At 34.5% G+C, this 25,066-nt stretch overlaps 1 protein-coding gene across 6 annotated transcripts in view; it reads left to right on the top strand.

Annotated features, from left to right (window-relative positions):
* Positions 1 to 24,426, top strand: part of LOC132546687 (cohesin subunit SA-1-like) — a 34,718-nt gene extending 10,292 nt beyond the window's left edge. For 3 of the 6 annotated variants that reach the window (XM_060210401.1, XM_060210402.1, XM_060210403.1), the window contains exons 13-34: positions 550 to 664; positions 1,463 to 1,566; positions 2,224 to 2,313; positions 2,723 to 2,812; positions 3,175 to 3,234; positions 3,831 to 3,974; positions 4,611 to 4,681; positions 5,123 to 5,213; positions 5,612 to 5,692; positions 6,583 to 6,675; positions 7,213 to 7,366; positions 7,608 to 7,741; positions 8,711 to 8,812; positions 9,384 to 9,452; positions 9,886 to 9,962; positions 11,506 to 11,628; positions 11,754 to 11,929; positions 12,513 to 12,675; positions 19,378 to 19,500; positions 19,806 to 20,016; positions 20,375 to 20,413; positions 23,103 to 24,426. In XM_060210401.1, coding sequence (XP_060066384.1) covers positions 550 to 664; positions 1,463 to 1,566; positions 2,224 to 2,313; positions 2,723 to 2,812; positions 3,175 to 3,234; positions 3,831 to 3,974; positions 4,611 to 4,681; positions 5,123 to 5,213; positions 5,612 to 5,692; positions 6,583 to 6,675; positions 7,213 to 7,366; positions 7,608 to 7,741; positions 8,711 to 8,812; positions 9,384 to 9,452; positions 9,886 to 9,962; positions 11,506 to 11,628; positions 11,754 to 11,929; positions 12,513 to 12,675; positions 19,378 to 19,500; positions 19,806 to 20,016; positions 20,375 to 20,413; positions 23,103 to 23,129 — 2,337 coding nt within the window. In that variant the 3' untranslated portion in view covers positions 23,130 to 24,426. Of the gene's footprint in view, positions 1 to 549; positions 665 to 1,462; positions 1,567 to 2,223; positions 2,314 to 2,722; positions 2,813 to 3,174; positions 3,235 to 3,830; positions 3,975 to 4,610; positions 4,682 to 5,122; positions 5,214 to 5,611; positions 5,693 to 6,582; positions 6,676 to 7,212; positions 7,367 to 7,607; positions 7,742 to 8,710; positions 8,813 to 9,383; positions 9,453 to 9,885; positions 9,963 to 11,505; positions 11,629 to 11,753; positions 11,930 to 12,512; positions 12,676 to 16,510; positions 17,897 to 19,377; positions 19,501 to 19,805; positions 20,017 to 20,374; positions 20,414 to 23,102 lie in introns of those variants that run through there. The other 3 variants (XM_060210404.1, XM_060210406.1, XM_060210405.1) reach the window with 3 other exon arrangements.
* The last annotated feature ends 640 nt before the right edge of the window (positions 24,427 to 25,066 follow it).

Genomic DNA, 25,066 nt, shown 5'->3' with positions numbered 1-25,066 from the left:
GGGCGATTTTACGGTTCATTGACTTTGGTAAGATTTATGATACAGACATGTTAAAATCAATAATTAAAAGGACCAATCTTGATCTTTATATTTTGTGGTGGCATATATTATGTCCACAGCACTCTTGTTAGTATTATATTTTCGTATCTACAGCTTACATACAGGATGTCAGAGATTGTTGCCAGTAGAACAATAAAAGTAACAATTAGTCTTATTTTGTGACTTCATGTTATTGCTATTTAGAATTTGCTGATCCACATTACTGTGTGATGCTAATAAGATATAGAATGTTCAGAAGCTGGCCTATGTGACCTCAGGTGATGATCTGAGGTACATATTTTGACACATTTCATGTAAATTATGAGTTTCTCAGAAAGTCCTTGGGTAAAACACTTTAGACCAATAGCTTTGGATGGCATGTGTTGGACTCACCAGCTGATACAAGATAACCTTCTTTCAAAATGACTGTATCTGTTCACAGAGTGATAAACCCAACAAACTCAATATATCACAAAAGTTTGTTATCTTTATTATCTATATGTTTGATAGTTACATGAACATGGTGCATACCTAGTAGACAGTTTGTGGGATATTAACGACATGATGAGGGACTGGGAATGTATGACAGATCTTCTACTGGAGGAACCCCCTAAAGGCGAGGAACGTAAGTATCAACTTCATCTGTCTTATTTCCTGTCAGATAGCCCCAAAAATAGTGTATTTAATTATTTCATACAAAGAAATCCCTCCTTTTTCCTTGTCTTCTACCAGTATGTAACTGCCAGACTACATTGACACAACATTATACATTGTTGTGCATGTAAAAAATAATAGGAAATATTGTCCTTTATTAAAAATATATTGTCCAGAGCACAACTTTGCTTGCATTTAACTTAGAGTTATGAAAGTGTATGTGAACATACAAAGACAACATGCAGTGTATCAGTGTTAGGGCCGACAATCCCTTAATTACAGAGTTATTGCCCTTTATAAAAATATCTTGACCAGTGCACAATTTTGTTTGCATTTAAGGTAGGATAGTGAAACTTGTTGTTTAGAATGATCATGTGAAGACCATGTGCACTGTGCCAATGTTCGGGCTCCCAATCCCTTAATTACAGAATTAGTGACCTTTGTTAATTATGTGTCCATTACAGATGTTTTTGGGGAGCATTCCTCAGTTTCACTGACACACTTGTTTCAAGACAGTTTGACAAAAAATTGAAAAGGGGGCTTATTCATGCACCAGAAACACAAAATTCAATATTTTCCCTGGAAGCATGCTAGTGATATGCAATATTTAGGACTTTGAGGTTTGCAAAAAAGAAATTATTATTATCTGTTTTGAACTTGAGAATCAGATTTTTATCTATTCTGATGTAAACTTTTCATGTTGGTCAGTGCTTGAATCAGTAAGCTTAAGAAGGGTAGACAGTCAAATTTGTTAATTATTATTTTCCAGCACTTGATGACCGACAAGAGACAAGTTTGATTGAAATTATGGTATGCTGTGTGAAGCAGGCAGCTACTGGAGAATCACCTGTTGGAAGAGGACCAAACAGAAAGGTAAAATTATTAGCCAGAAAATCCTTGTCACAAGAGGGCAGACCTGAAAGATAAAATTATTAGTCAAGAGAATCTTTGTCACAAGAGGGTAGACCTAAAAGGTAAAATTATTAGCCAGGAAATCTTTGTCACAAGAGGGCAGACCTAAAAGGTAAAATTATTAGTCAAGAGAATCTTTGTTACAAGAGAGTAGACCTAAAAGGTAAAATTATTAGTGAAGAGAATCTTTGTCACAAGAGGGTAGACCTGAAAGATAAAATTTTTAGTCAAGAGAATCTTTGTCACAAGAGAGTAGACCTAAAAGGTAAAATTATTAGTGAAGAGAATCTTTGTCATAAGAGAGTAGACCTTAAAGGTAAAAAAAATCTATAACACCCCTTCCAAGAGGGCTGAAGAAAAAGGTAAACTGATAAAAAAAAATTTGAAACATTTCAAGCAAGGATTTTTTTTCAGGTAAGAGGATAAAAATGAGAAAAGCTAAATCATGAAATCTCTGAAAAATTTGTGCTTGAGTTTTGAAAAACAGTTTAATAAAGGTCTTCAGATATTCATAAACAAGTTATTGCCTGCTCTAATTTGAAGTAGCATAACTAAATGGCCCTGTCAGCATCTTTATATATTTTGTATTTTGCATGTGAAACTTTTATGTTTTGACAGTTAACAGCCAGAGAGGGTAAACAGGTTATAGAGGACAAAACACGTCTGACAGAACACTTCATAGCAACATTACCACAACTTCTTCTAAAGGTCAGTTCTTTCTCACAACTCGACAGAGTGCATTATCTGTCTATTTATAAACCAATCTAAAATTATGGTATCAAGTCGATATCACACAAAAGTGACTTAATATATTTATCAGATAGATAATATTGCTGCTTATGTGAACTCGTGAAACATTTAAAACAAATATTTTTGTAAATCTTATGTAAGGAAATTTAGTAGGGGACACGATGGCTTCATAAAAATTTATGTCTGCCTATAAATGAATTCCTACTGATAAAATTTATTGTATGATATTTGATAAATTGTTCTAGCTTTAATGAGGAATATACATATGAAAGCTGAGCAACCCAGCCCCAGCAATATACATCACCATGTTATATAGATCTACAGGGTTTGTTTCAAAAAATTAAACAGTCTTTCTATGAATTTACAGTATCTGATGGATCCTGAAAAGGTAGCCAATCTTTTAACAATTCCACAGTACTTCAATCTTGAGATCTACACAGCAAGTCGACAGGAAAAGGTAATTATGACTACAAGCTGAGATATTACTCAAAGTTCACAACGTTAAAAGATACTTATATAAATATGTAAAAGTGTGGTCAGATACTGTATTAATAATGGAGAGGATATTAATTTTGAGATTTTTCAACCTAACTTCACACCTTTACTGACTAAAATATGACATTAAATAAAAAACATTTATTTTCTTTGTGCCACAATAAAGACCTTACAAAATGGTTACTCAATGACATCAAAAGGAATGTTATGTCCCATAATGATGACTAAAATCCACATGTAAAATACTCTGAGAGGCCTAAATATTGCTGCTTATTATCATCATGTTTATCATGATATCCTCCTTTATAACTGATTTTATTGTAGAATCTGGAGCTAACGTTACGATACCTTCATGAGGTGGTGGAGAAACATACTGACACAGAGGTGAGTCCGATCACATTAATACTTATCACACTCATTTGACCTGAAACAGTACTTATGTTGTATGTCCTCCAGTATCAGTTTCTCATTTAATCCACTTCTGTCCGATAGTAATGTAGATCGATATTATGTATATTGTAAAAGCAGAGAATGCTTAAAGTATTCCACAATTTTATTGTGCTTGAATATAATGTTTATATAGCTATCATTCAAATAAACACCTTGACCCCATTATGAGGTCATAGGTTAAAATCTGTTCTTTGTTTAGTTATGCTGATTTAGTTATGTCATTGTACTACAACACATGCCATTAATTCATTCTTGTATTTATCTGGATTGATATCCACGAAGTGTCATTTAGGGTTTTATTACAGAATCTCCAAACTCTGACAGCAGAAGACTTTGGATTTCTTTATTGCTTTTTGAGAGAAAATTAAATAACAAACAAAATTATCTTATTATTTTGTAAGTCATTTTGTGATTTTATAATATTACTGGAATTTCAATTGAAAAAATCTTGTTTTAAATCTGCTCAATATATGTTTAAAGCAGTAGAACTTTTAACTCCATTTATAACCATAGATTTCTTCCATGTTAAGGTACTGGAAGCCAGTTCTAAATGTTATGAATGCCTGTGTAATGAAGACTACGCTATCGCTGGAAAGTGTGATGTGGCCAGAAAAACACTCATTGACTCCCTTGTTGCCAAATTCAAGGAAGCCATGCAAGACTTCTTTGCTGAGGTAATGATGAGCTAACAATGGGCCTTCAGAAGAAGTACTAAACTGCCTATAAGGTCGTACAAAATTGTCTCTATGTTTTGATGTAACATATATGTTATGAAACCAACACTTGACCAGGGACCCACAATGGATAAGCAACACTCTATTAACACCTTGATAGGAAGTGTGATCTCTAATGTTTAATAAATGTCAGCAGAAACCCGAGCCTAATTCTGATGCCATGAAAGAAGTAGAGCTCATTCCCAACCAGAGCTGGTTAGAAATGATATCTATATGTGTATGTCTTTATACATCATTAGATAAGATCTAAGCTAGTCAGCTGTTCTCAGTAAAACCCTATCAATGCTGCTGTCTCAGCTGTGGTCAGAAATTAATTTATCATAATTTGTTCATCTTCTTCATCACCAAGTATGTTTAGAACATAGCTGTATGATTATTGTACGAGTAAGTATTATAGTTTTAGTGGATTTGAGTTCCTGAATTGTGTATAGTGAGGATAGACTTATATGGTAAAGGTAAATAACACAGGTACATGTACCTAGTTCTGAATGTTTGAAGAATACATGTGAAGGGTTGATTATAAAAATGTTGCAGATTGAAGTAAATAATACATTAAAAAGTTTTTTGATTTTGCAGGGTGAGGAGCCAGACGAGGATGAGATGTTTGCACTTGTAGCTTGTCTAAAACGAATCTATGCCTTTTATAGGTAAAATTCCCTTGTGTGTCTTTAAGATTTCATTGATAATGACTTCTATCATATCCTTCGCCATATGCGACCAAGAATATATTTTTGATTCGTTTATTTAATGAACCAAGACTCCACGAGTCTTGCAGATATTAATTTTTCATTTATTATAATATGAAATCATTTTCAGGGATTTAGATAAGATTGATTAGTTTGTTTACTCATCAGAAATTAATGCAAAAGTGGTTTTATGCATGTCTCAACAGAAAATATGTGATATTTTGGATTATTTCCAGCTGTTGTCACAAAAGGATACTAAAATCCTAATACTAGAAAGTATTATAGTGAACACAGAAGAAAAACTGGCGTTACGAGACCTACCTTAACAAGTATAAACCACAGCTTTCACATTTAAGAATATATCTGACAATCCATTATTTGAATTTCATGCTTTTATTTCAGTTGTCATAATTTAACGAGTTGGAATCTCTGGGATGATCTGTTTCACATCATCAAAGCTGGAAATGACAACCAGTTAGCTATTCCAGAGGAGGTGAGCGAAGTGGAGACTGCTTTATTCTGGCAACCATAATTTTCCTTGATGTCCATTTGTTTTTGTATACTTCTTGTTACAGTAAATCATGTAGAAAAAAAAAATCATGAACACTTATTTAGCGAACTTGCATCTGTAGACATATTCGTAAATACATGATTTGGGGACGTTGATTTGAAATTCATGATTGGCTTTCCTCACATAACAAATAAATCTCATGCGAAAATATTAGTGTTTAACAGCATACATGGTCCCAAATTTCTGCTATTTTCATTGTGCAATAAATTGGCTGATGGCTGAGACACAAGAAGTGATATTTTGTTATTCAGTGTTACACAATCAAACTAGGTGAAGTTTTTACATTTACGATAACTTGTACAGTTGTTTTATCCCACTAGATCATCAGCAAGGCAATATCCTCCTGTAGTATGGCAATCCTATGGTATCTACAGGCTCTTGATACCAGTAACCCAGACAAAGTAAGTACTGTGAATTGAATTACATTAAAACATTTGTCCTTTTTAATGATACATTTATTTTGGAAGTCGTTTTGTCTGATATTTTTCATCTATCAACAAGATCGATTCAACAATTTTAAAGTTTCACTATAAGAGAGCGGCAAAGGAATAGATAACAATTCTTTGACAGATGAGAATTAATTTACTGAAAGTCAGATGGAGACAAGAGTTTCCCTTTACTACCATATCATATGTTGCAATTTCTCAGGATTACAGCATCATTTTTCTTTATTTCTGAATCCCTCCTTCAGGTAGATATTTTTCATCACATATTTGACCTGTTCTTTGATATCATCTATACATATAAAAAAGCTATTGTAGGACACAAATAACATAACTGAGATATTGCTTTTTCTAGTGAAGAAAACTCAGTTTTAGGGATTTTCATATCTTCTAACCAATTAAAAGTTTTGCTATCTTCTAATGGATATGAAGTTTTTATTAAATCTGTCTAATGATTTGACATATATTTGATACAGACAAAAACATATGAGATGCTTAAGGAATTTGGAAGTTAAGTAGATTGGTGTTAACAAAGTGTCTAAAGCCATTTGGTTCCCAGAAACATACTATGATAAGCTTACCTGTTGTGGCCAAATTAGTGACCGATTATGGGGCTCCTCATTGGGTTTAGATAAAGACAGTGCACTTTGAATGCTGAAATGGTGATTCAGGATTCATGAAAATAAATTGCTGCAAGCTTGTGTTTTTCTGAATTTCAAAGTTAGTATCTGTGAAATAAAGTTGGTTTACAAGGATTTTTAAATTCAATCTAACATCGTCACTCCTTTTACAAAATGGATGGATGGAATAGGCCTTTGATTTACAATATGTCATGCTCTTGTTTACAGAATCGTATGCGGATGCTTCGGAAGAGATTGGAGGAACTGATGAGACATTGTCACGAGCTGATGTTTCACCAACAGGACAAAGTCACAGAGGAGGTGAGGAATGGTTCTAGAGCAATTTGACATGCGGGTTTGGCCCCTATAATCAGTTTAGGGATGCGGAGGCGGGCCTCTCTTGAAAAAGTATACACTGATCAGTTGAAACAGCCAACATTCAAACATTTTTCTGCATATAGATTCAGCGATATGTTTTAAACAGTCAGATTATACTTCAAACATTGTGTTTACACTGTGTATAAATCATCAACATATTGTTGAAAGGTTTGGTTCAGGAAAAATTTTAGGTGTGAAAGATGGATGGGAAAGTTTTAAAAACTATCATGATGTATCTCATGCAGTGTATTACTTGTTGAATGTATTTGGTCGTGGTGGACACAAAATAAACAACTTCTGAAATTTTTAAGATCTGTAATGATGTGTGTATATAATGAAGAAAGCATTCACACCTTGTTAAAGTTGTCCAGGTAGAGGAGGAAGAAATCCCGCTTGAACTTGAAAAGAAAATTTTGTTTGATTTATAAGTCTAAAACACATGATGAAGATGTGCCATAATTGATGAAATTATAATTTTAGAGCTACATCACCATCTGTGATCTTCTGATCGTGTTCAGTAAACACCTCGGGGACAATGGTGTGATGAAACCACTTGTGTTTGAGCCTGACAAGACACTACAGACACAGCTTAGTAACTTCCTTACAGAGAAAGTCTTTGTTGAAGATGAGGATGGTAAGTTTCTCTTTCACAGTTTTGAAATACCTGTGGGAAAAGAGATTAAGGTCTTGGTCAAGCGGTGACCTTTGCAAAAATTCACTCTGGTCTGATAGAAAAATAAAAATATTGGATTTGCTAAAAAAATCACAACATGTTTTCGCTTTTATTAAGCTGTAAAAAGTTGTGAAAAGCTTGATTTTGAATAAGTGAATCAATGTTGGGATGAAACAAAAATTATAATGTGAGGTGGTTACAGATGATGTGGACGAGAATGTGAAAATTGAGGAACTGCACAAGCGACGAAACTTCCTGGCCTGTTTCTGTAAGCTGGTTGTGTACAATATTGTCAGCATCAGGGTAGCAGCAGACATGTTCAAACATTACATGAAGGTAAATCTTATCTAGAATACTTAATCAGTGAAGACACATATCTTAAAATTTATCTAGAATTCTCTGACTGGGTCAAGACACATAGATGACTTTTATCTTGAATATCCCTGATCAGTCACGACATATAAATAAAACTTTACCTAGAATACACCTGATCATTCCAGTCAAAACAAATAAAACTTTATCTACAACTTGTATGATCACTCAGACCCATTAACAATGTATCATATCTACAACTTGTATGATCACTCAGACCCATTAACAATGTATCATATCTACAACTTGTATGATCACTCAGACCCATTTACAATGTATCATATCTACAACTTGTATGATCACTCAGACCCATTTACAATGGATCATATCTGCAACTTGTATGATCACTCAGACCCATTTACAATGGATCATATCTGCAACTTGTATGATCACTCAGACCCATTTACAATGGATCATATCTACAACTTGTATGATCACTCAGACCCATTAACATGGGATCATATCTGCAACTTGAATCATCACTCGTACCCATTAACATTGGATCAGTCAATGATTGTATTTCTTTTCTCCCGGGGTGCCAATCAGAATGGGTATTTTTATTTTCTGATTAAATCATTTGTAGGGATGATGAAGTGGGAGGTCTGGTTTTGGTTATGATATGATGGACTTTAAAATGTCATCATACATTAAGCTTTTTTTTGACACCAGATTAATGAAAAAATGACAAATCTGTTTAAACCGTTGATAAATGTGATTTAAATTTCTGTGTGCAAAGATTTCAACAATGAAGATGTTTAAGTACTATGTATTGATATTAGAAAAATCATTTTTTCTCATTGTTTCTTTTGTCATCATTTTATGAATTATGAAAGTTGAAAAGAAATCAACGTTTGAGTCTTGAACACTTTGAAAGTTTTACCATTATCAGTTGACTTACCAGATAGTTTCATTTGTAATTAATTGGGGCTTCAGTTCTACAATGACTATGGAGACATCATCAAGGCAACATTGGCGAAAGCCAGGGAGATCAACAAAGTGACCACAGCTAAAACCCTCGCACTCAGTCTCACACAGGTAGGTCAGCATTGAATCACTGTTGCTTTTGTGTTACCATACCTTAGTTAGTAGAGAACCAAACATTTTAACCTGAGGTGAAGGTCTGAGGTAGGTAGTTTGATAACTACACAGGACAGTTTTGTTTCTCAGGAAGCTAAACTCACAGATTGCTCGGTGTCTAAGGGTAAGACCTTATTGCTTCGGATAGAGTGATGTGCCTCTCGCATTCTTATTGATGAGGTAACCACTGTCCACTACATTTAACCTATGTCTTAAAATAACTCTGACCGTTCAAAGAGAGGGGAACCCAGCAAAGAACAAGCAAATAGATTGCTTTTTAATGCATAAAAAGTAAAGGAGATAGCAGGTTTTCTTGTCTGGTAAACTTTTCTGAAAAATATCAGCAATACTTTGTTTTGGCTGTAAGTCTGTCAATACTTTGTTTGGCCAATAATCCTTCTGGTTACATTTATTTCTCTGCAGCAAGTGTTATCTATCAATCACAGATCTTTTTGTTTAAAATACTTATCTTAAGATTTTGATATACATTATCTGAAGTGGATTTCTGATATCTCAATCTTATTTGCAGTTATTCCGTGAGTTACATTCAGAACAAGGTGTAATAGACAGATCTTCAGAAGCCTTCCAGTCCCTGAAGGTAAGACCTTTCACAAAACAAAATAAAATTGAAGCATTCTTTACAACAAGATATTTTTAAGGGATTCAAAATAATCACAAATTACTTTTAACTGAAAGAATAATTTGTGGAAAATTATGTATGAAATAGTGTAGCCGAAAAATGTTTCCTAATAGTTTGATCTTTTACATCAGATAGAGTTTTCTGAGATGTGGTCATCCTATGGTAATAACATTTTCTGTCCTCATTTTTGTTTCTAGAAACTTTCAAAAGCCAACTTTAACATACCTTGCTGGTATTTCACATCATTATGCAATGATATATGCAATTAGCAGTAGTTTTAGGGCACGTTTCTAAGGTCAGGGCCACTTTCTAAAATTAGAATATGGATATACTCTAAACATTGCATTGTCATTTCCGATTAAGATTTTTTCCATGGCTTGGTTTTTTCTAGGAATTGGCAAGAAGATTTGCACTCTCATTTGGTTTGGACCAGATCAAGAATAGAGAGGCTGTAGCAGCTATGCATAAGTAAGTTTGATTTCATTCTTCATAGATTTATTTGGTGTTTGCAAATAGAAGAAACATAATATGATAATACTGTTGATTATTTTTTGTATCTATCAGTTGGGAAGTTGGTGTTCAGAGGAATATAAAAGCCAAATAAAAAAAATGGTCCATATAGCCTTAATGTTAGGGGTGCTGTTATTTCAGGAGAAACTAGATTATGCCTGTCATTGGATACCTTAAGCAATCTATGATTTTTAGGGGAGGGTACATTGTGATATATATGATGTTGGTTGTTACAGGAAGGGTACATTGTAATATATATGACGTTGGTTGTTACAGGAAGGGTACATTGTAATATATATGATGTTGGTTGTTACAGGAAGGGTACATTGTAATATATATGATGTTGGTTGTTACAGGAAGGGTACATTGTAATATATATGACGTTGGTTGTTACAGGAAGGGTACATTGTAATATATATGATTTTGGTTGTTACAGGAAGGGTACATTGTAATATATATGATGTTGGTTGTTACAGGAAGGGTACATTGTAATATATATGACGTTGGTTGTTACAGGAAGGGTACATTGTAATATATATGATGTTGGTTGTTACAGGAAGGGTACATTGTAATATATATGATGTTGGTTGTTACAGGAAGGGTACATTGTAATATATATGATGTTGGTTGTTACAGGAAGGGTACATTGTAATATATATGATGTTGGTTGTTACAGGAAGGGTACATTGTAATATATATGATGTTGGTTGTTACAGGAAGGGTACATTGTAATATATATGATGTTGGTTGTTACAGGAAGGGTACATTGTAATATATACGACGTTGGTTGTTACAGGAAGGGTACATTGTAATATATATGACGTTGGTTGTTACAGGAAGGGTACATTGTAATATATATGATGTTGGTTGTTACAGGAAGGGTACATTGTAATATATATGATGTTGGTTGTTACAGGAAGGGTACATTGTAATATATACGACGTTGGTTGTTACAGGAAGGGTACATTGTAATATATATGACGTTGGTTGTTACAGGAAAGGTACATTGTAATATATATGATGTTGGTTGTTACAGGAAGGGTACATTGTAATATATATGATGTTGGTTGTTACAGGAAGGGTACATTGTAATATATATGACGTTGGTTGTTACAGGAAGGGTACATTGTAATATATATGACGTTGGTTGTTACAGGAACGGTACATTGTAATATATATGACGTTGGTTGTTACAGGAAAGGTACATTGTAATATATATGATGTTGGTTGTTACATATACATTGTAATATATATGATGTTGGTTGTTACAGGAAGGGTACATTGTAATATATATACACACAGGAAGGGTACATTGTAATATATATGATTTTGGTTGTTACAGGAAGGGTACATTGTAATATATATGACGTTGGTTGTTACAGGAAGGGTACATTGTAATATATATGATGTTGGTTGTTAACAGGAAGGGTACATTGTAATATATATGATGTTGGTTTTTACAGGAAGGGTACATTGTATGATATGATATTGTTTGTTACAGGGAGGGTATATTGTATGGTTTAGCAATGGAAGAAGGACATGAAGGCCCTCCTACCAACATTGCTTTCCTTGAGGTGTTGTGTGAGTTCACCAACAAACTCATGAAGCAGGATAAAAAAGTGGTGTAAGTATAGAAAAACAAGAACAACTGTTATAAGTTAACAGAATAAAGATATTGCTGTTTTAAATTCGTATCAGTGACAGTTTATAAGTAGTTCATAATCCTTGTGATATTTCCCTGTTTGACAGGCTGAGTTACCTAGACAAGCACCTACCAGCCACTGGGATTCCCCAGACCAACCGTAGTGACGAGTGGCAGTCTCTGATCACTTACCGGAACAGTCTGGTGCAGGGAGAGCATGAAATCCACCCCATCACACTGAAACAGGCCTCACAGAGACGATATGGCAAACGCAAGGCTGACAGTGAGTGTGATATCTGTAAACAGTAATGTGGATAAAAGATTGGTTTTCTGTTCACAGTGGAAATTAATATTGAAATTAAGCGCTATTGATTAATATTTATGTACAGAATTAAACTGCTGTTTATCAGAAAGCTTAAAGATGGATATATAACACACCAATTACAAATGTAGAATGTTGAGGGTCAGAAAAGTAAACTAGAGGTCACTTGTTTGAATCCTAGGGGAGGCATGAAATATATAATGACTTCTGTTACATTGGCGCCCATGTAGGCTCTCAGGAACAATACTTAACATTTCTTTAACAATTCTTTATCCCTATGGAAACTTGGGGACAAGTTATTTCCTGGAGGAGGAGTATGTAACCTTGGTAAAATACTAGCTGCAATATACCAATTGGCTATAGAGAACTTTTCTTTAACTTGATTGGATTAGCGTCAGACTAGTTATTAAGCTAAAGGTGTCAGGTTCGAATCCTAGTAGAGGCATTGAAATGAAAATGGCCATTGTTATATTTATAACTAAAAGATGTAAGTGTTTTGTAATGAAGAAACCTAGGGAATTTCAAATAATTTTATCATTAACAGTATCTGATCATGACTCTAACACTGGAGAATGGGGAGAGCCACCCACCCCTGCCCCAAGCATGCCCCCACAGCTCACTTCCACCGCAATCAAACGTCGCCGTGCTGATGAGGAGAGTATTGGCGCACCATCAGAACAAGGATCAGAGCAGGACTTTCAGGACTCGTAAGTATACTGCACGCTGTCTCTGCTTCATTGTTGTCTGTCAGGTTTGTTTCTTTGTTGTGTGATTCATTTATTTTTATGTGAAATACAGCAATAGTAAGAACTTGTAGATGAGTAGAGCAACACTTTTCAGTAAAACAAATGTCTCAACTCCAAAATGGGATATTACCTATATCGAGCCAATAGTTGAAATTAAATATCAAGTCAGTCGTGTCAATAACTCAAATCAAATATCAAGTCAGTTGTCAATAACTCAAATCAAATATCAAGTCAGTCGTGTCAATAACTCAAATCAAATATCCAGTCAGTCGTGTCAATAACTCAAATCAAATATCCAGTCAGTCGTGTCAATAACTCTAATCAAATATCAAGTCAGTCGTGTCAATAACTCTAATCAAATATCAAGTCAGTCGTGTCAATAACTCTAATCAAATATCAAGTCAGTTGTCAATAACTCAAATCAAATATCCAGTCAGTCGTGTCAATAACTCAAATCAAATATCCAGTCAGTCGTGTCAATAACTCAAATCAAATATCAAGTCAGTTGTCAATAACTCAAATCAAATATCCAGTCAGTCGTGTCAATAACTCTAATCAAATATCAAGTCAGTTGTCAATAACTCTAATCAAATATCAAGTCAGTCGTGTCAATAACTCAAATCAAATATCAAGTCAGTCGTGTCAATAACTCAAATCAAATATCAAGTCAGTTGTCAATAACTCTAATCAAATATCCAGTCAGTTGTGTCAATAACTCTAATCAAATATCAAGTCAGTCGTGTCAATAACTCAAATCAAATATTCAGTCAGTCGTGTCATTAACTCAAATCAAATATCAAGTCAGTCGTGTCAATCAGTCGTGTCAATAAGTCAAATCAAATATCAAGTCAGTCGTGTCAATAACTCAAATCAAATATCAAGTCAGTCGTGTCAATAACTTAATCAAATATCCAGTCAGTTGTGTCAATAACTCAAATCAAATATCCAGTCAGTCGTGTCAATAACTCTAATCAAATATCAAGTCAGTCGTGTCAATAACTCAAATCAAATATCAAGTCAGTCGTGTCAATAACTCAAATCAAATATCAAGTCAGTCATGTCAATCAGTCGTGTCAATAACTTAATCAAATATCCAGTCAGTTGTGTCAATAACTCAAATCAAATATCAAGTCAGTTGTGTCAATAACTCAAATCAAATATCAAGTCAGTTGTGTCAATAACTTAATCAAATATCCAGTCAGTCGTGTCAATAACTCAAATCAAATATCAAGTCAGTCGTGTCAATAACTCCAATCAAATATCAAGTCAGTCGTGTCAATCAGTTGTGTCAATAACTCCAATCAAATATCAAGTCGGGCGTGTCAATAACTCCAATCAAATATCCAGTCAGTTGTGTCAATCAGTTGTGTCAATAACTCCAATCAAATATCAAGTCAGTCGTGTCAATAAGTTGTGTCAATAACTCCAATCAAATATCCAGTCAGTTGTGTCAATCAGTTGTGTCAATAACTCCAATCAAATATCAAGTCAGTCGTGTCAATAAGTTGTGTCAATAACTGCAATCAAATATCAAGTCCATCGTGTCAATCAGTTGTGTCAATAACTCAAATCAAATATCAAGTCGGGCGTGTCAATAACTCCAATCAAATATCCAGTCAGTCGTGTCAATAACTCAAATCAAATATCCAGTCAGTTGTGTCAATAACTCAAATTAAATATCAAGTCAGGCGTGTCAATAACTTAAATTGAGATCACTGATTGCTTATTATACAGGAGATCCCCATATTGTGACTTGTTTTTGTTTTCATTTTTACTTCTAAATCTAAAGTACCTTGTCTGGATAGAAAGTCTATTCAGAATATAATCTTCTTCAGAAACTGTTTGATAAGAAGTAATTCTGTTTCAAAAAAGTATCTATTTGATAAGTATTTTTAAACCTGGTCTATTCAGATCCTAGTCTCAATAAGATTTATACAGAGGTAATTCTGCTCCAAAATTTATTAGAAAAGAAAACATATCTTAATGGTTTGATAATGGTTCATTTTGTGGCGTGATTGTTTGGGGGAAGGGAGATACAATTTCTTGTAATTTAGTCTAAACATTTTGAGGTAAGAATGGATGTTGAAAGCTGACAAAATAATCTTGATTATACCATTTTTAATGCTTTTGTTGAATGCAAATACCTTTTGTAGATGTTTGCCATTAACAAATTTTTTTGTGGGAAACTCTTCCTGATCTTTGGAACCAATTTTGATAAAACTATAACAGGAATGTTAGAGACAATATGTAGATGTGCATGCAGGTTTCCAAGCAGACAATTCTAGTTTCCATAGTAACCAGACCACTACACAGATTTTTGTGTAAAGGACCATAACCCATTTAGTCCCTAGACAACTTTTATTGAAGCTTGGGGGGGAAAGTTTTGTTGCCTTGGTAACCTGGTCACTATATATGTGCTTATGTAATGGCCCATAGCTCTTATTTCCGTAGAAAAACTTGGTGGTTGCATTGTGTAACTTGAGCTTATGATACAACGTAATATATGTTTCCAAATTGTTACTATGGAAAGATAACGGAGGCTCCTGATTGGTCAAATTGAGGCATTGTCTGATTAAGCTGAATATTGATACATTGTACATTGACTTATCAGTTATCCTTAAGATGACAGAGCTATTTTTCTCAGATAATATGAGGTTGTAATATGTGAATACTGCAGTTTGTCATAGGTGGATGTGATAGTTTGTAATAAGTGGATTCAATTGATATAAGTAATAGGTAGACCTTGTAGTCTGTGATAGGTGGATCTGATAGCTTGTAATGAGTGGATTCAATTGATATAAGTAATAGGTAGACCTTGTAGTCTGTGATAGGTGGATCTGATAGCTTGTAATGAGTGGATTCAATTGATATAAGTAATAGGTAGACCTTGTAGTCTGTGATAGGTGGATCTGATAGTTTGTATAGGGTGGATCTTATAGATGTTTTATTTTAAAATATAGATACATTGGACACTTGTTATCTTGAAATTCAATGAATCGTGGAAAATATTTCGACTTATCCAAGTTTTAACTCGAACAAAGTGTCTGAATTAGGTTAACGTTATCAATTTACTGATGTTTGTTGCAGTTGAACAAAATGTGATAGCAAGGTACTCCGTGGTACAAACAATGTTATTTAATCTGTTATTTGAAATGGTAGTCAATAAACGGAAACAAATAGATTTCAACTTTATTGTTTTATTGTTTATTCATTTAAATAACAAAACATGTAATAACAATAATGATAAATCATGTGTACATTTCCACTCACTTTGTTCCATCACACTCACCTGTTATAGATCATATATTTCACAGAATGTCAATAAAACAAAACATTTTTCGGATATGCTACTAGAATATTATAAAAAGCTACAGATCATATTAACACAAAGATGCTATGAATAAACAACATGAAAGAAATGGCACTTGAAAGCTTCTTTATCCTGTCGTAGAAAACGTTATACATGCACTAGACTGAACAATTTACACACAGATATAGCTTCTATCATTGTGAAATACTTTCAACACTGCATTGTCCAAGCACTAAATCTAGCAATATATCTAAAAATATGGAAAGTGAGAATTTTCTGTCTCAGTTTTTTAGAATCCTGGAATATGACAAAAACATAAAGAGCGTTATAACTTTTACAGTTTTATGTTCTGCCTTAAAGTATTTGAGTAAAGTATTGATTATTTTACGTTGTGTTTTTGCATGACTTTCTCTTTTATTTTGTTGATTTCTGTTTTTGTTTTTACTTTTATTGAGTTGCGTCTCTTTGTTTCTGTGTTCTTTCTAGATTATGGTGACCTTGAACGTGTTTATGATGACCTTGAGCTTATTTAGTTCGTGCTCAGTCCCTTGCTATGTGTGTGGGATTGTTTCCCGTCCAAGATATCTGCTGCCGAAGCCCTGAAACTCCAAAACCTGCACCTGTCAAAGACAAGAGAATTTGTTACAATCTGCAACCTGATTCAGACTTGTAGCAAATTTCATTAACATTGGACAGTGTTTAACTATCAACATATAATGTTTCATTACATTTACACTTAAAATGTGGATTTATAAATACTGAAACAGATTTGTGTTGCTGAAACCATATAATTGTTATAATATAATGTGGTTGTCTTTTTAAAATGTATACCAATTAGTAAGAGTTTTATCACAATTAAGTCCAATTCTCGTTTACACTGACATTACAATGATATTCTAAATAATACACTTCATATCCTAGGATCATGGGAGAACTTCTTCTAAAGAATGTAAAGCACTGTCTACTTTTAAACATTGTATGTTCCATTTGTATGACTATTGAAATTCAGTTTGCTTTTGTAAAATTTTAATTACAAATCTTAATTACTTTTTTTATTTTCGATGTATTTGTTTATTGCTTTTATGTGATGAATCTTGACTAAATTCTTAATTGTTGTGTGTTTTGTATTTCCATCATACTACTGTAAATGTTTCTGGGTTTTTTTTAATGCTAAGCACAAACATGCTGAGAGTGTCAATCTGGTTGAAGTTTTTCCTAAATTTCCTAGAATTTTCTGAAAATGTTAGATGGTGTAAACAAAAAAGTTGTGCTGCTAGCATTACTGATGAAAATTGTAGAAATATCCTTATGACATGTACTAAATGTTTCTAAAAATGTTTGGGAGTAAAAATTCACACAAATATTCATTTTTTTGTATGGTTCTCTGGCAACATGGAGATTTTAAGATAGAATTAGCAGCAGATCTTTGAGAATTCATGCAAGTTGTACCGGCGTTATGATTTAATGCATGTATGAATATTATGCCACATGATGATTTGTCAATTTTATTTTGTTCAATTTTATTTTTTAGGTTTAAATATTCATAGAGTGTCATTTCATTATATTTATTCGCATAACATTGCAATTCACATATACAAAATTTATCATATGTTGTCAATCATGGGTTCAATAATATTATGTAAATGAAAAATTAACTTTATAGCTTCATCATAGAAATGTTCAAGGAAAGAAATAATGATATTGTTTGTAATTAATTGTAAATAGATGTAAATATTCCTAGACAGCATCAGTAACGAAACATTGACACATTTTTGCAATTCATAGAGTATGTAACAGTAAATATTTTATAAAAGAAATTGAACTTTTACCTTCCATAAAAAAAGAAGGGAAATAAATTCATCGGATTAAGTTTTTAACTGTTTTGTTTTATTTTGATCAGCTCACCTGTCCCTAGGGCCTTTTCAGTTGATATCATTCTGTCAACTTTTCATTGGTTTCTTTGTTAAGAGACCTTTTCTTCTGAAGCATTGAGTTTAGTAGCTTGATATTTGATTACAAGAGTTTTTGGATGATGCCCAACAAAGTTCAGGAAAAGAAATAGCATCAGCCAATTTTCAAGGTCACAGAGGTCAATTTGTTAAAAAAATTAAACAAATTCTTTTGAAACTGAAAGACATACTCTATGGTCAAAAGTTGGCTGGTAAGAAGTTGTTAAAATTTGAAGTAAGAGGTAACCTTGAACATAGGCCTTTTATCTTTGAATTTGATTAATATTTCCCCATTCTTGAGGAAGATTGGAAGTCTGAAGTCATGATATTTGTGCATCCACTAGCTGGCATGGAGTGCTTCTAAATTTGCCAAAGGAAATGACTTTGACCATTGTGAAAAGTCACAAGGGCTAAATTTATTTAACAAGTATTTTCTATTGAGAAAAAAAAATTTTCCAAGGCATTAATTCCTTGTCATTTTTGTGCTATATGCCACATTGCTCCGATCTTTTAAGGTTTTCCAAATCTATGTGTTTTTCTTGGCACATATTGCCATTTTCTAAACAGAAATGACTGTTTGCAAATGGTTATGATTCTTGTCTTTATATCATCTAGATGAAATGTCAGGTTCCCTTATTATAGGTGTCAAATTGTTAAAACCAAAGTTGTCAGACTTACATGTAGTGCAAAATCATTGAAACACTCTTATTACTTCAACGGAATACTGCATAATTCAGAATGATAGGAGGGATTTAATATAGCGTTATTCACAGTCATTTAATACTGCATGAAATTAAATACCACACAAATGATTACTATTGATTCTAAATCTCTGAGAATGTATATTGATATGATTTATACTTGCTCTTCTGTTTACTGTTTAATGCAGCATTGTTTGAAATTGAATCTCCATGAACAAACCGAAATAGGGGCTGTAGCAAAATATTAGCCCTGCAAAATTAAACTACTATACAATATTTATAATGTTACAACAGAACGGTCTATCACTATATGATGGGACTGAATTGTTACAAAAGAAGCAAACTTTAACATATTGAAATATTTTTCTATATATCATAAAATCTATGACCCTGATCACCAACCTTACAGGGGTGTGTAACTTATGTATAAGTCTGATGTCCCATGATCTATAGCCGTTATTTAACCTTTGACTTTAACCTCTGACCTTACAGTGGTAATATGTCCAAAGATCTATAACTGCTTTACCTTTGACCTTAATCTCTAAACTTTCATTGGTACTATGGGTGTGAGTCACGTGGCCAAAGATCTGTAACTGTGCTTAACCTTTGACCTTAATCTCTAACATTTCAATGGTGATCTGGATGCTAGACTTTCATATCAATTATGGTACTTAAACTTTGACCTTGATCTCTGACCTTACAGTGGTAATGTGGGTATGAGTCAGATGTCCCAGGTGTCATGGATAAATGCCCAGAAACAGCAGCAGGATTTACAGCGACAGATGGAGCCGAATTACAGCAGAATGAGGCCCCCTGCCTCTAATTTGTGAGTTTACAATCCTGTCCAATCATGGAACCATCATCCTTTTTATAGGTCAGATCATGTTGTCAATAACAGATAGGAAACTACCTATTTATAATGTTCAGTTTATATTTTAGTTTCAGTTTTTATTTCATTTTGGAAATTGATCACATTCATTAGTGATCAGAAAATTCCAACAAAGATTTCATAGATTTAAGATCTACAGATTGATTTATAAACATCTTCAGTTCTCTGCAAGATTGGCTCCTGAAAGTCAATGTTACTAGAAATAAAACAAAAATGTTAAGTATTGACACCATGTATTACAGACCACCTGGAACTCCTCAGATTGATACTGACCAAAGTAGTGAAGATGCCAGTATCCATGACTTTGAAAGTCCTCAAATGATGGCGTCCACACCGGCACATCCCTCCCATCAATACCCTGTGGCTGCACACCACCGCCAATACCAGGCACAGGTCCACCCCTCACCACAGGGTTACTATGATGATGGATCGCAGCATATAGAGGATCCATCAGTAAGTACTCTGGAAATCACTGGGTACCCATACAGACCCCTCCCAACCACCTGGGCCCAAAACTTTGCTCCTACCTTACCCTGCCACTGAAAAATTCATGTTGGTAATTGGCCTTGGTATATCGCATACCCCTCAATGATAAACAGATATCCCCTTTTCTCTCACTGATCGCAGTGTAACTATTTGATGACCAAGGAGAGATATCGGAACCACTAGGAGAACTTGCTGAGAAAGTAGGGCCATTTGCAAGGATTATTTTGAAAGTAGTGTAGATAATGAAATTGTAAAAAAAAATATCTTTGCATAAATGAGAAAATTTATTCAGCTAAGCTTTATTGAAATGAATTCAACATTACAGCAACAACAAACTCCAGCAATTCCTCAACAAATGGCCCAGGTAAACATGCATGGTTTGGTGTTGGCATGATTTTCTGGAAAGTGTGGTATTTGATATACAGTGTTGATACTATTGACACAAATCTGGTATGATACTCTGGGGACGTACTTGGTGTGATACTCTGGGGACGGACTTGGTGTGATACTCTGGGGACGGACTTGGTGTGATACTCTGGGGACGGACTTGGTGTGATACTCTGGGGACGGACTTGGTGTGATACTCTGGGGACGGACTTGGTGTGATACTCTGGGGACAGACTTGGTGTGATACTCTGGGGACAGACTTGGTGTGATACTCTGGGGACAGACTTGGTGTGATACTGTGGGGACAGACTGGGTGTGATACTCTGGGGACAGACGGGTGTGATACTTGGTGTGTGATACTCTCTGGGGACAGATACTCTGGGTGTGATACTCTGGGGACAGACTTGGGTGGATACTCTGGGGACAGGGGGACGGACTTGGTGTGATACTGTGGGGACAGATTTGGTATGATACTCTGGGGACAGACTTGGTGTGATACTGTGGGGACAGACTTGGTGTGATACTCTGGGGACAGATTGGGTGTGATACTCTGGGGACAGACTTGGTGTGATACTCTGGGGACAGACTGGGTGTGATACTGTGGGGACAGACTTGGTGTGATACTCTGGGGACAGACTTGGTGTGATACTCTGGGGACAGACTTGGTATGATACTCTGGGGACAGACTTGGTGTGATACTGTGGGGACGGACTTGGTGTGATACTCTGGGGACAGATGGGGACAGACTTGGTGTGATACTGTGGGGACAGATTTGGTGTGATACTTTGGGGACAGACTTGGTGTGATACTCTGGGGACAGACTTGGTGTGATACTCTGGGGACAGACTTGGTGTGATACTGTGGGGACAGACTTGGTGTGATACTGTGGGGACAGACTTGGTGTGATACTCTGGGGACAGACTTGGTATGATACTCTGGGGACAGACTTGGTGTGATACTCTGGGGACAGACTTGGTGTGATACTGTGGGGACAGACTTGGTATGATACTCTGGGGACAGACTTGGTGTGATACTCTGGGGACAGACTTGGTGTGATACTGTGGGGACAGACTTGGTGTGATACTGTGGGGACAGACTTGGTGTGATACTCTGGGGACAGACTTGGTGTGATACTGTGGGGACGGACTTGGTATGATACTCTGGGGACAGACTTGGTGTGATACTGTGGGGACAGACTTGGTATGATACTCTGGGGACAGACTTGGTGTGATACTCTGGGGACAGACTTGGTGTGATACTCTGGGGACAGACTTAGTGTGATACTCTGGGGACGGACTTGGTATGATACTCTGGGGACGGACTTGGTATGATACTCTGGGGACAGACTTGGTGTGATACTCTGGGGACAGACTTGGTATGATACTCTGGGGACAGACTTGGTGTGATACTCTGGGGACAGACTTGGTGTGATACTCTGGGGACGGACTTGGTGTGATACTCTGGGGACAGACTTGGTATGATACTCTGGGGACAGACTTGGTATGATACTCTGGGGACAGACTTGGTGTGATACTCTGGGGACAGACTTGGTGTGGTACTCTGGGGACAGACTTGGTGTGATACTCTGGGGACAGACTTGGTGTGATACTGTGGGGACAGACTTGGTGTAATACTCTGGGGACAGATTAGGTGTTGTACTTTGACGCTGTGTGGTAATAAGTATGGAAACAACATTTATAATAAGTGGTTATTTACATTTTTACCTACCTCTGCATGTGTATGATTATAATCAGTGCATGTTGAAGATGGAATGTTTTCCGTGCAGACTGATTGTGTAATGATGCATGTGTGAAAGATTAGTGGTCATTGTATGCATGTGTTAGCATACCTGTAATCTCAGGTATGGTATGATGTGTACATCAGATGTAGTATAATGTGTCTGCAATGAGAACAAAACGCATATTGTTTACTACATACAGTCCTTGTGTACTTCAAATTTATTAGTATATAGCTATTTCAACTACCACTAATGTATATGACAATTTACTTAAAATTAACATACCAGCCAATGCTTCTAATTGTTTGTCTGTCTCATCTCATATTCAGAAGCATTTTCTAGTTTACATATAGCTAAATTCAGTAAGTCAACTGATCTGTGATAATCTGCTCAGTTTTCCTAGACAGGCATGTGTATTTGTTTAAATGAACCAGGTGCTACCCAAACTAACTGTTCACTTCTGTTATTGATCACATGATTTTGAAAATAGGAGCAGTTAACAATTACATCTGTCAGTATTGAATCTATCCTGAACATTTAGTTGTTATATTTAGTTGTAATATGTGTTTCACTGTGTCTCTGGTATGTTGGAATTTCAAACATTGAAGTGGATATATTTAGAAAGGATATATATAGCAGCAAGCATTGTCCATTTTAAAAAATAACTAAGAGAATGGATCATTTTTCAGTTTTCTGAATTGGATTTTAAATTTTGATTAGATTTGTCCAAATGAAATCAAATATCAAAGTGTAATATTTGAAATGCAGAACCTTTATAATTAGTGAAGGAAGTTGTTTATAAATATATTTTAATGAACTGATTTCCATACCATTGAAAACTAGACTTTTTTCTTCTTCTTTAATTCTTGCTTATTTCCTTTGTGGATATAATTCAAATCCTTACTCGTTTGTATTTTTGTTTTCTCAGTCTGACATGAGCCACCCAGGATTTTGATGAAAAGACTACATACAGAAGGCAGCGTTGGTTGGTAGCAGAACCCACCAATGACTTAGCAGAGAACCATGAATGTACTATAGAGGGAATAGAAATCTTCACTAAAACAAATGATTGCCATTGAGTAAGAAAATGTACATGTGTGGGTGCCGTGAGAAGTTAGCTGGACAACACAGAATTTAATGCAAAAGAAGCTGTAATTATTCAGGGGTTCTATTTGTCAGCTGTTTGCAAGGATAGCATAAAATTACAAAAATACACTGTACTATTAGACCAAAGTTAATGGTGAAAACAATTAAGATCATGAAGTAACGCCTGTGAAAAAAATTGACTTTTGAACCATTGGGGGGAAAAGACTGAGAAAAAAACACCTTTTACAGCCTTTTCTTCGGAAAACCATGTGTGAAGGACTAGTTCTATGGAAAGTCAACCAGCTCATTGTTATCATCACCACAGATATTCTGTTATTTATGTATCTGTATTTTGTGATTATAATACTTATTTATGATAAATAAATCTGTTTTTTTCCCTCCAATAGACCAATGGGAGGTAGAAACAGAAGGTTAGGTGTAAAGTCAGGTGATTGTCCTATTGTAGGCTATTGGAATATTTGTTATTCTACTTAACAGAAATTATAGGGATGGGTTTGTCATACAATTATAGCAATATTCCAGTCTGATTTCTGTCATCAAATCAGTACACAACTGATGATGAGATAAAAACCCTGATGTTACTTTTAAATAAAAATCACAGGTATTATATAAGGAGTAATTTTGATAGCTACCACTTAAAGGAGATGCATTTTAAACCTCGTGCAGTAAATATTTCATTGGCAGTTCATAGTCCAACTAATGTCCTCAAAAAATTTTAAGAATTTACTTTCAATATCTCAAGTAGAGTTTGTAAAATGATTTTAAAGAAAATAATGCATTGTTGATAAACAGTCTTTTCTGGATGATTTCCTGTATATGAAATATTTTGGAGTTAATTCCCAAGTACTAATTCAATAGACATGCAGAATATTTCAGTTATCTATATATTAGCTGTCATGTAGTTACAAAATTGTATTACAATGCATATTTCTACATCATTCTATTACCCGGAACCTGTACAACCTTTTGTCCGACAGCTTGCAAATTAATTAGATTATTATAATTGTCAATTTTGTCTGTATATTGTCCTGTTGTGTAATGTGTTGTATTTGTTGTTGTGTTCACTTTTTCTTGCGAGTCAGAGTTTTTATTAGATAAAATTCATTCATTAAATCTAGTCATTATTATTGTGCAAATTATTTTATTGTGATATGATCATGGAATTTTGTGATTATAATAAAATAACATTTAACTGAATGGGACTTGTTTATATTTCAATCTGGAGTTGTTCATGTTATGAAAAACCAGAAAATAAAAACTCACCAAGAAAATTTCTTCATTTGTAATGGTTATCAATTAAGGCTAGGTTATCTATAATTTTCAAAATGTTGTCTACAATAAGTGTACCTTAGTAAGTATAGTTTATGGCACAATATTCTGCTTCAAATGTGTGTCAGATGTATTATTTATTTATAAATTGTTTGATACAAAATGTATTTTAATATGAGTTATCTCCCTTGTTCCATGAAAATTCAGAACTTTTTCATATTTATAGCACAAATATAAAGAGAAATTACTTGATTAATTCATTATTTTGTGAGCTGTTCGATACATCCTTGAGCTTAAAAGAAAAAATAAAAGGATAAGCTAGGTTGAAAAATACAAAGCATGAAGGTCACAATTTAATATGTGACACTTTCACACTGAAACCTTGTATTGTCTCTGGTTGGTTGCTTACATCAAGTAGAGGCAAGTTTATTTACGAGGAAATATTTCTATTCCACCTACAATTTCACCATATTAGCCAGTGTTGGCACAACATAACTAATATTGAGTAATTCTGCA

Source organism: Ylistrum balloti, unplaced genomic scaffold (genome assembly GCF_031769215.1).
Source record: "Ylistrum balloti isolate Yb309-2 unplaced genomic scaffold, AGI_CSIRO_Ybal_v1 Utg369906, whole genome shotgun sequence".
Taxonomy (NCBI): domain Eukaryota; kingdom Metazoa; phylum Mollusca; class Bivalvia; order Pectinida; family Pectinidae; genus Ylistrum; species Ylistrum balloti.
Note: the sequence above shows the minus strand (reverse complement) of the source record. Positions and strands in the feature narration are given on the sequence as shown.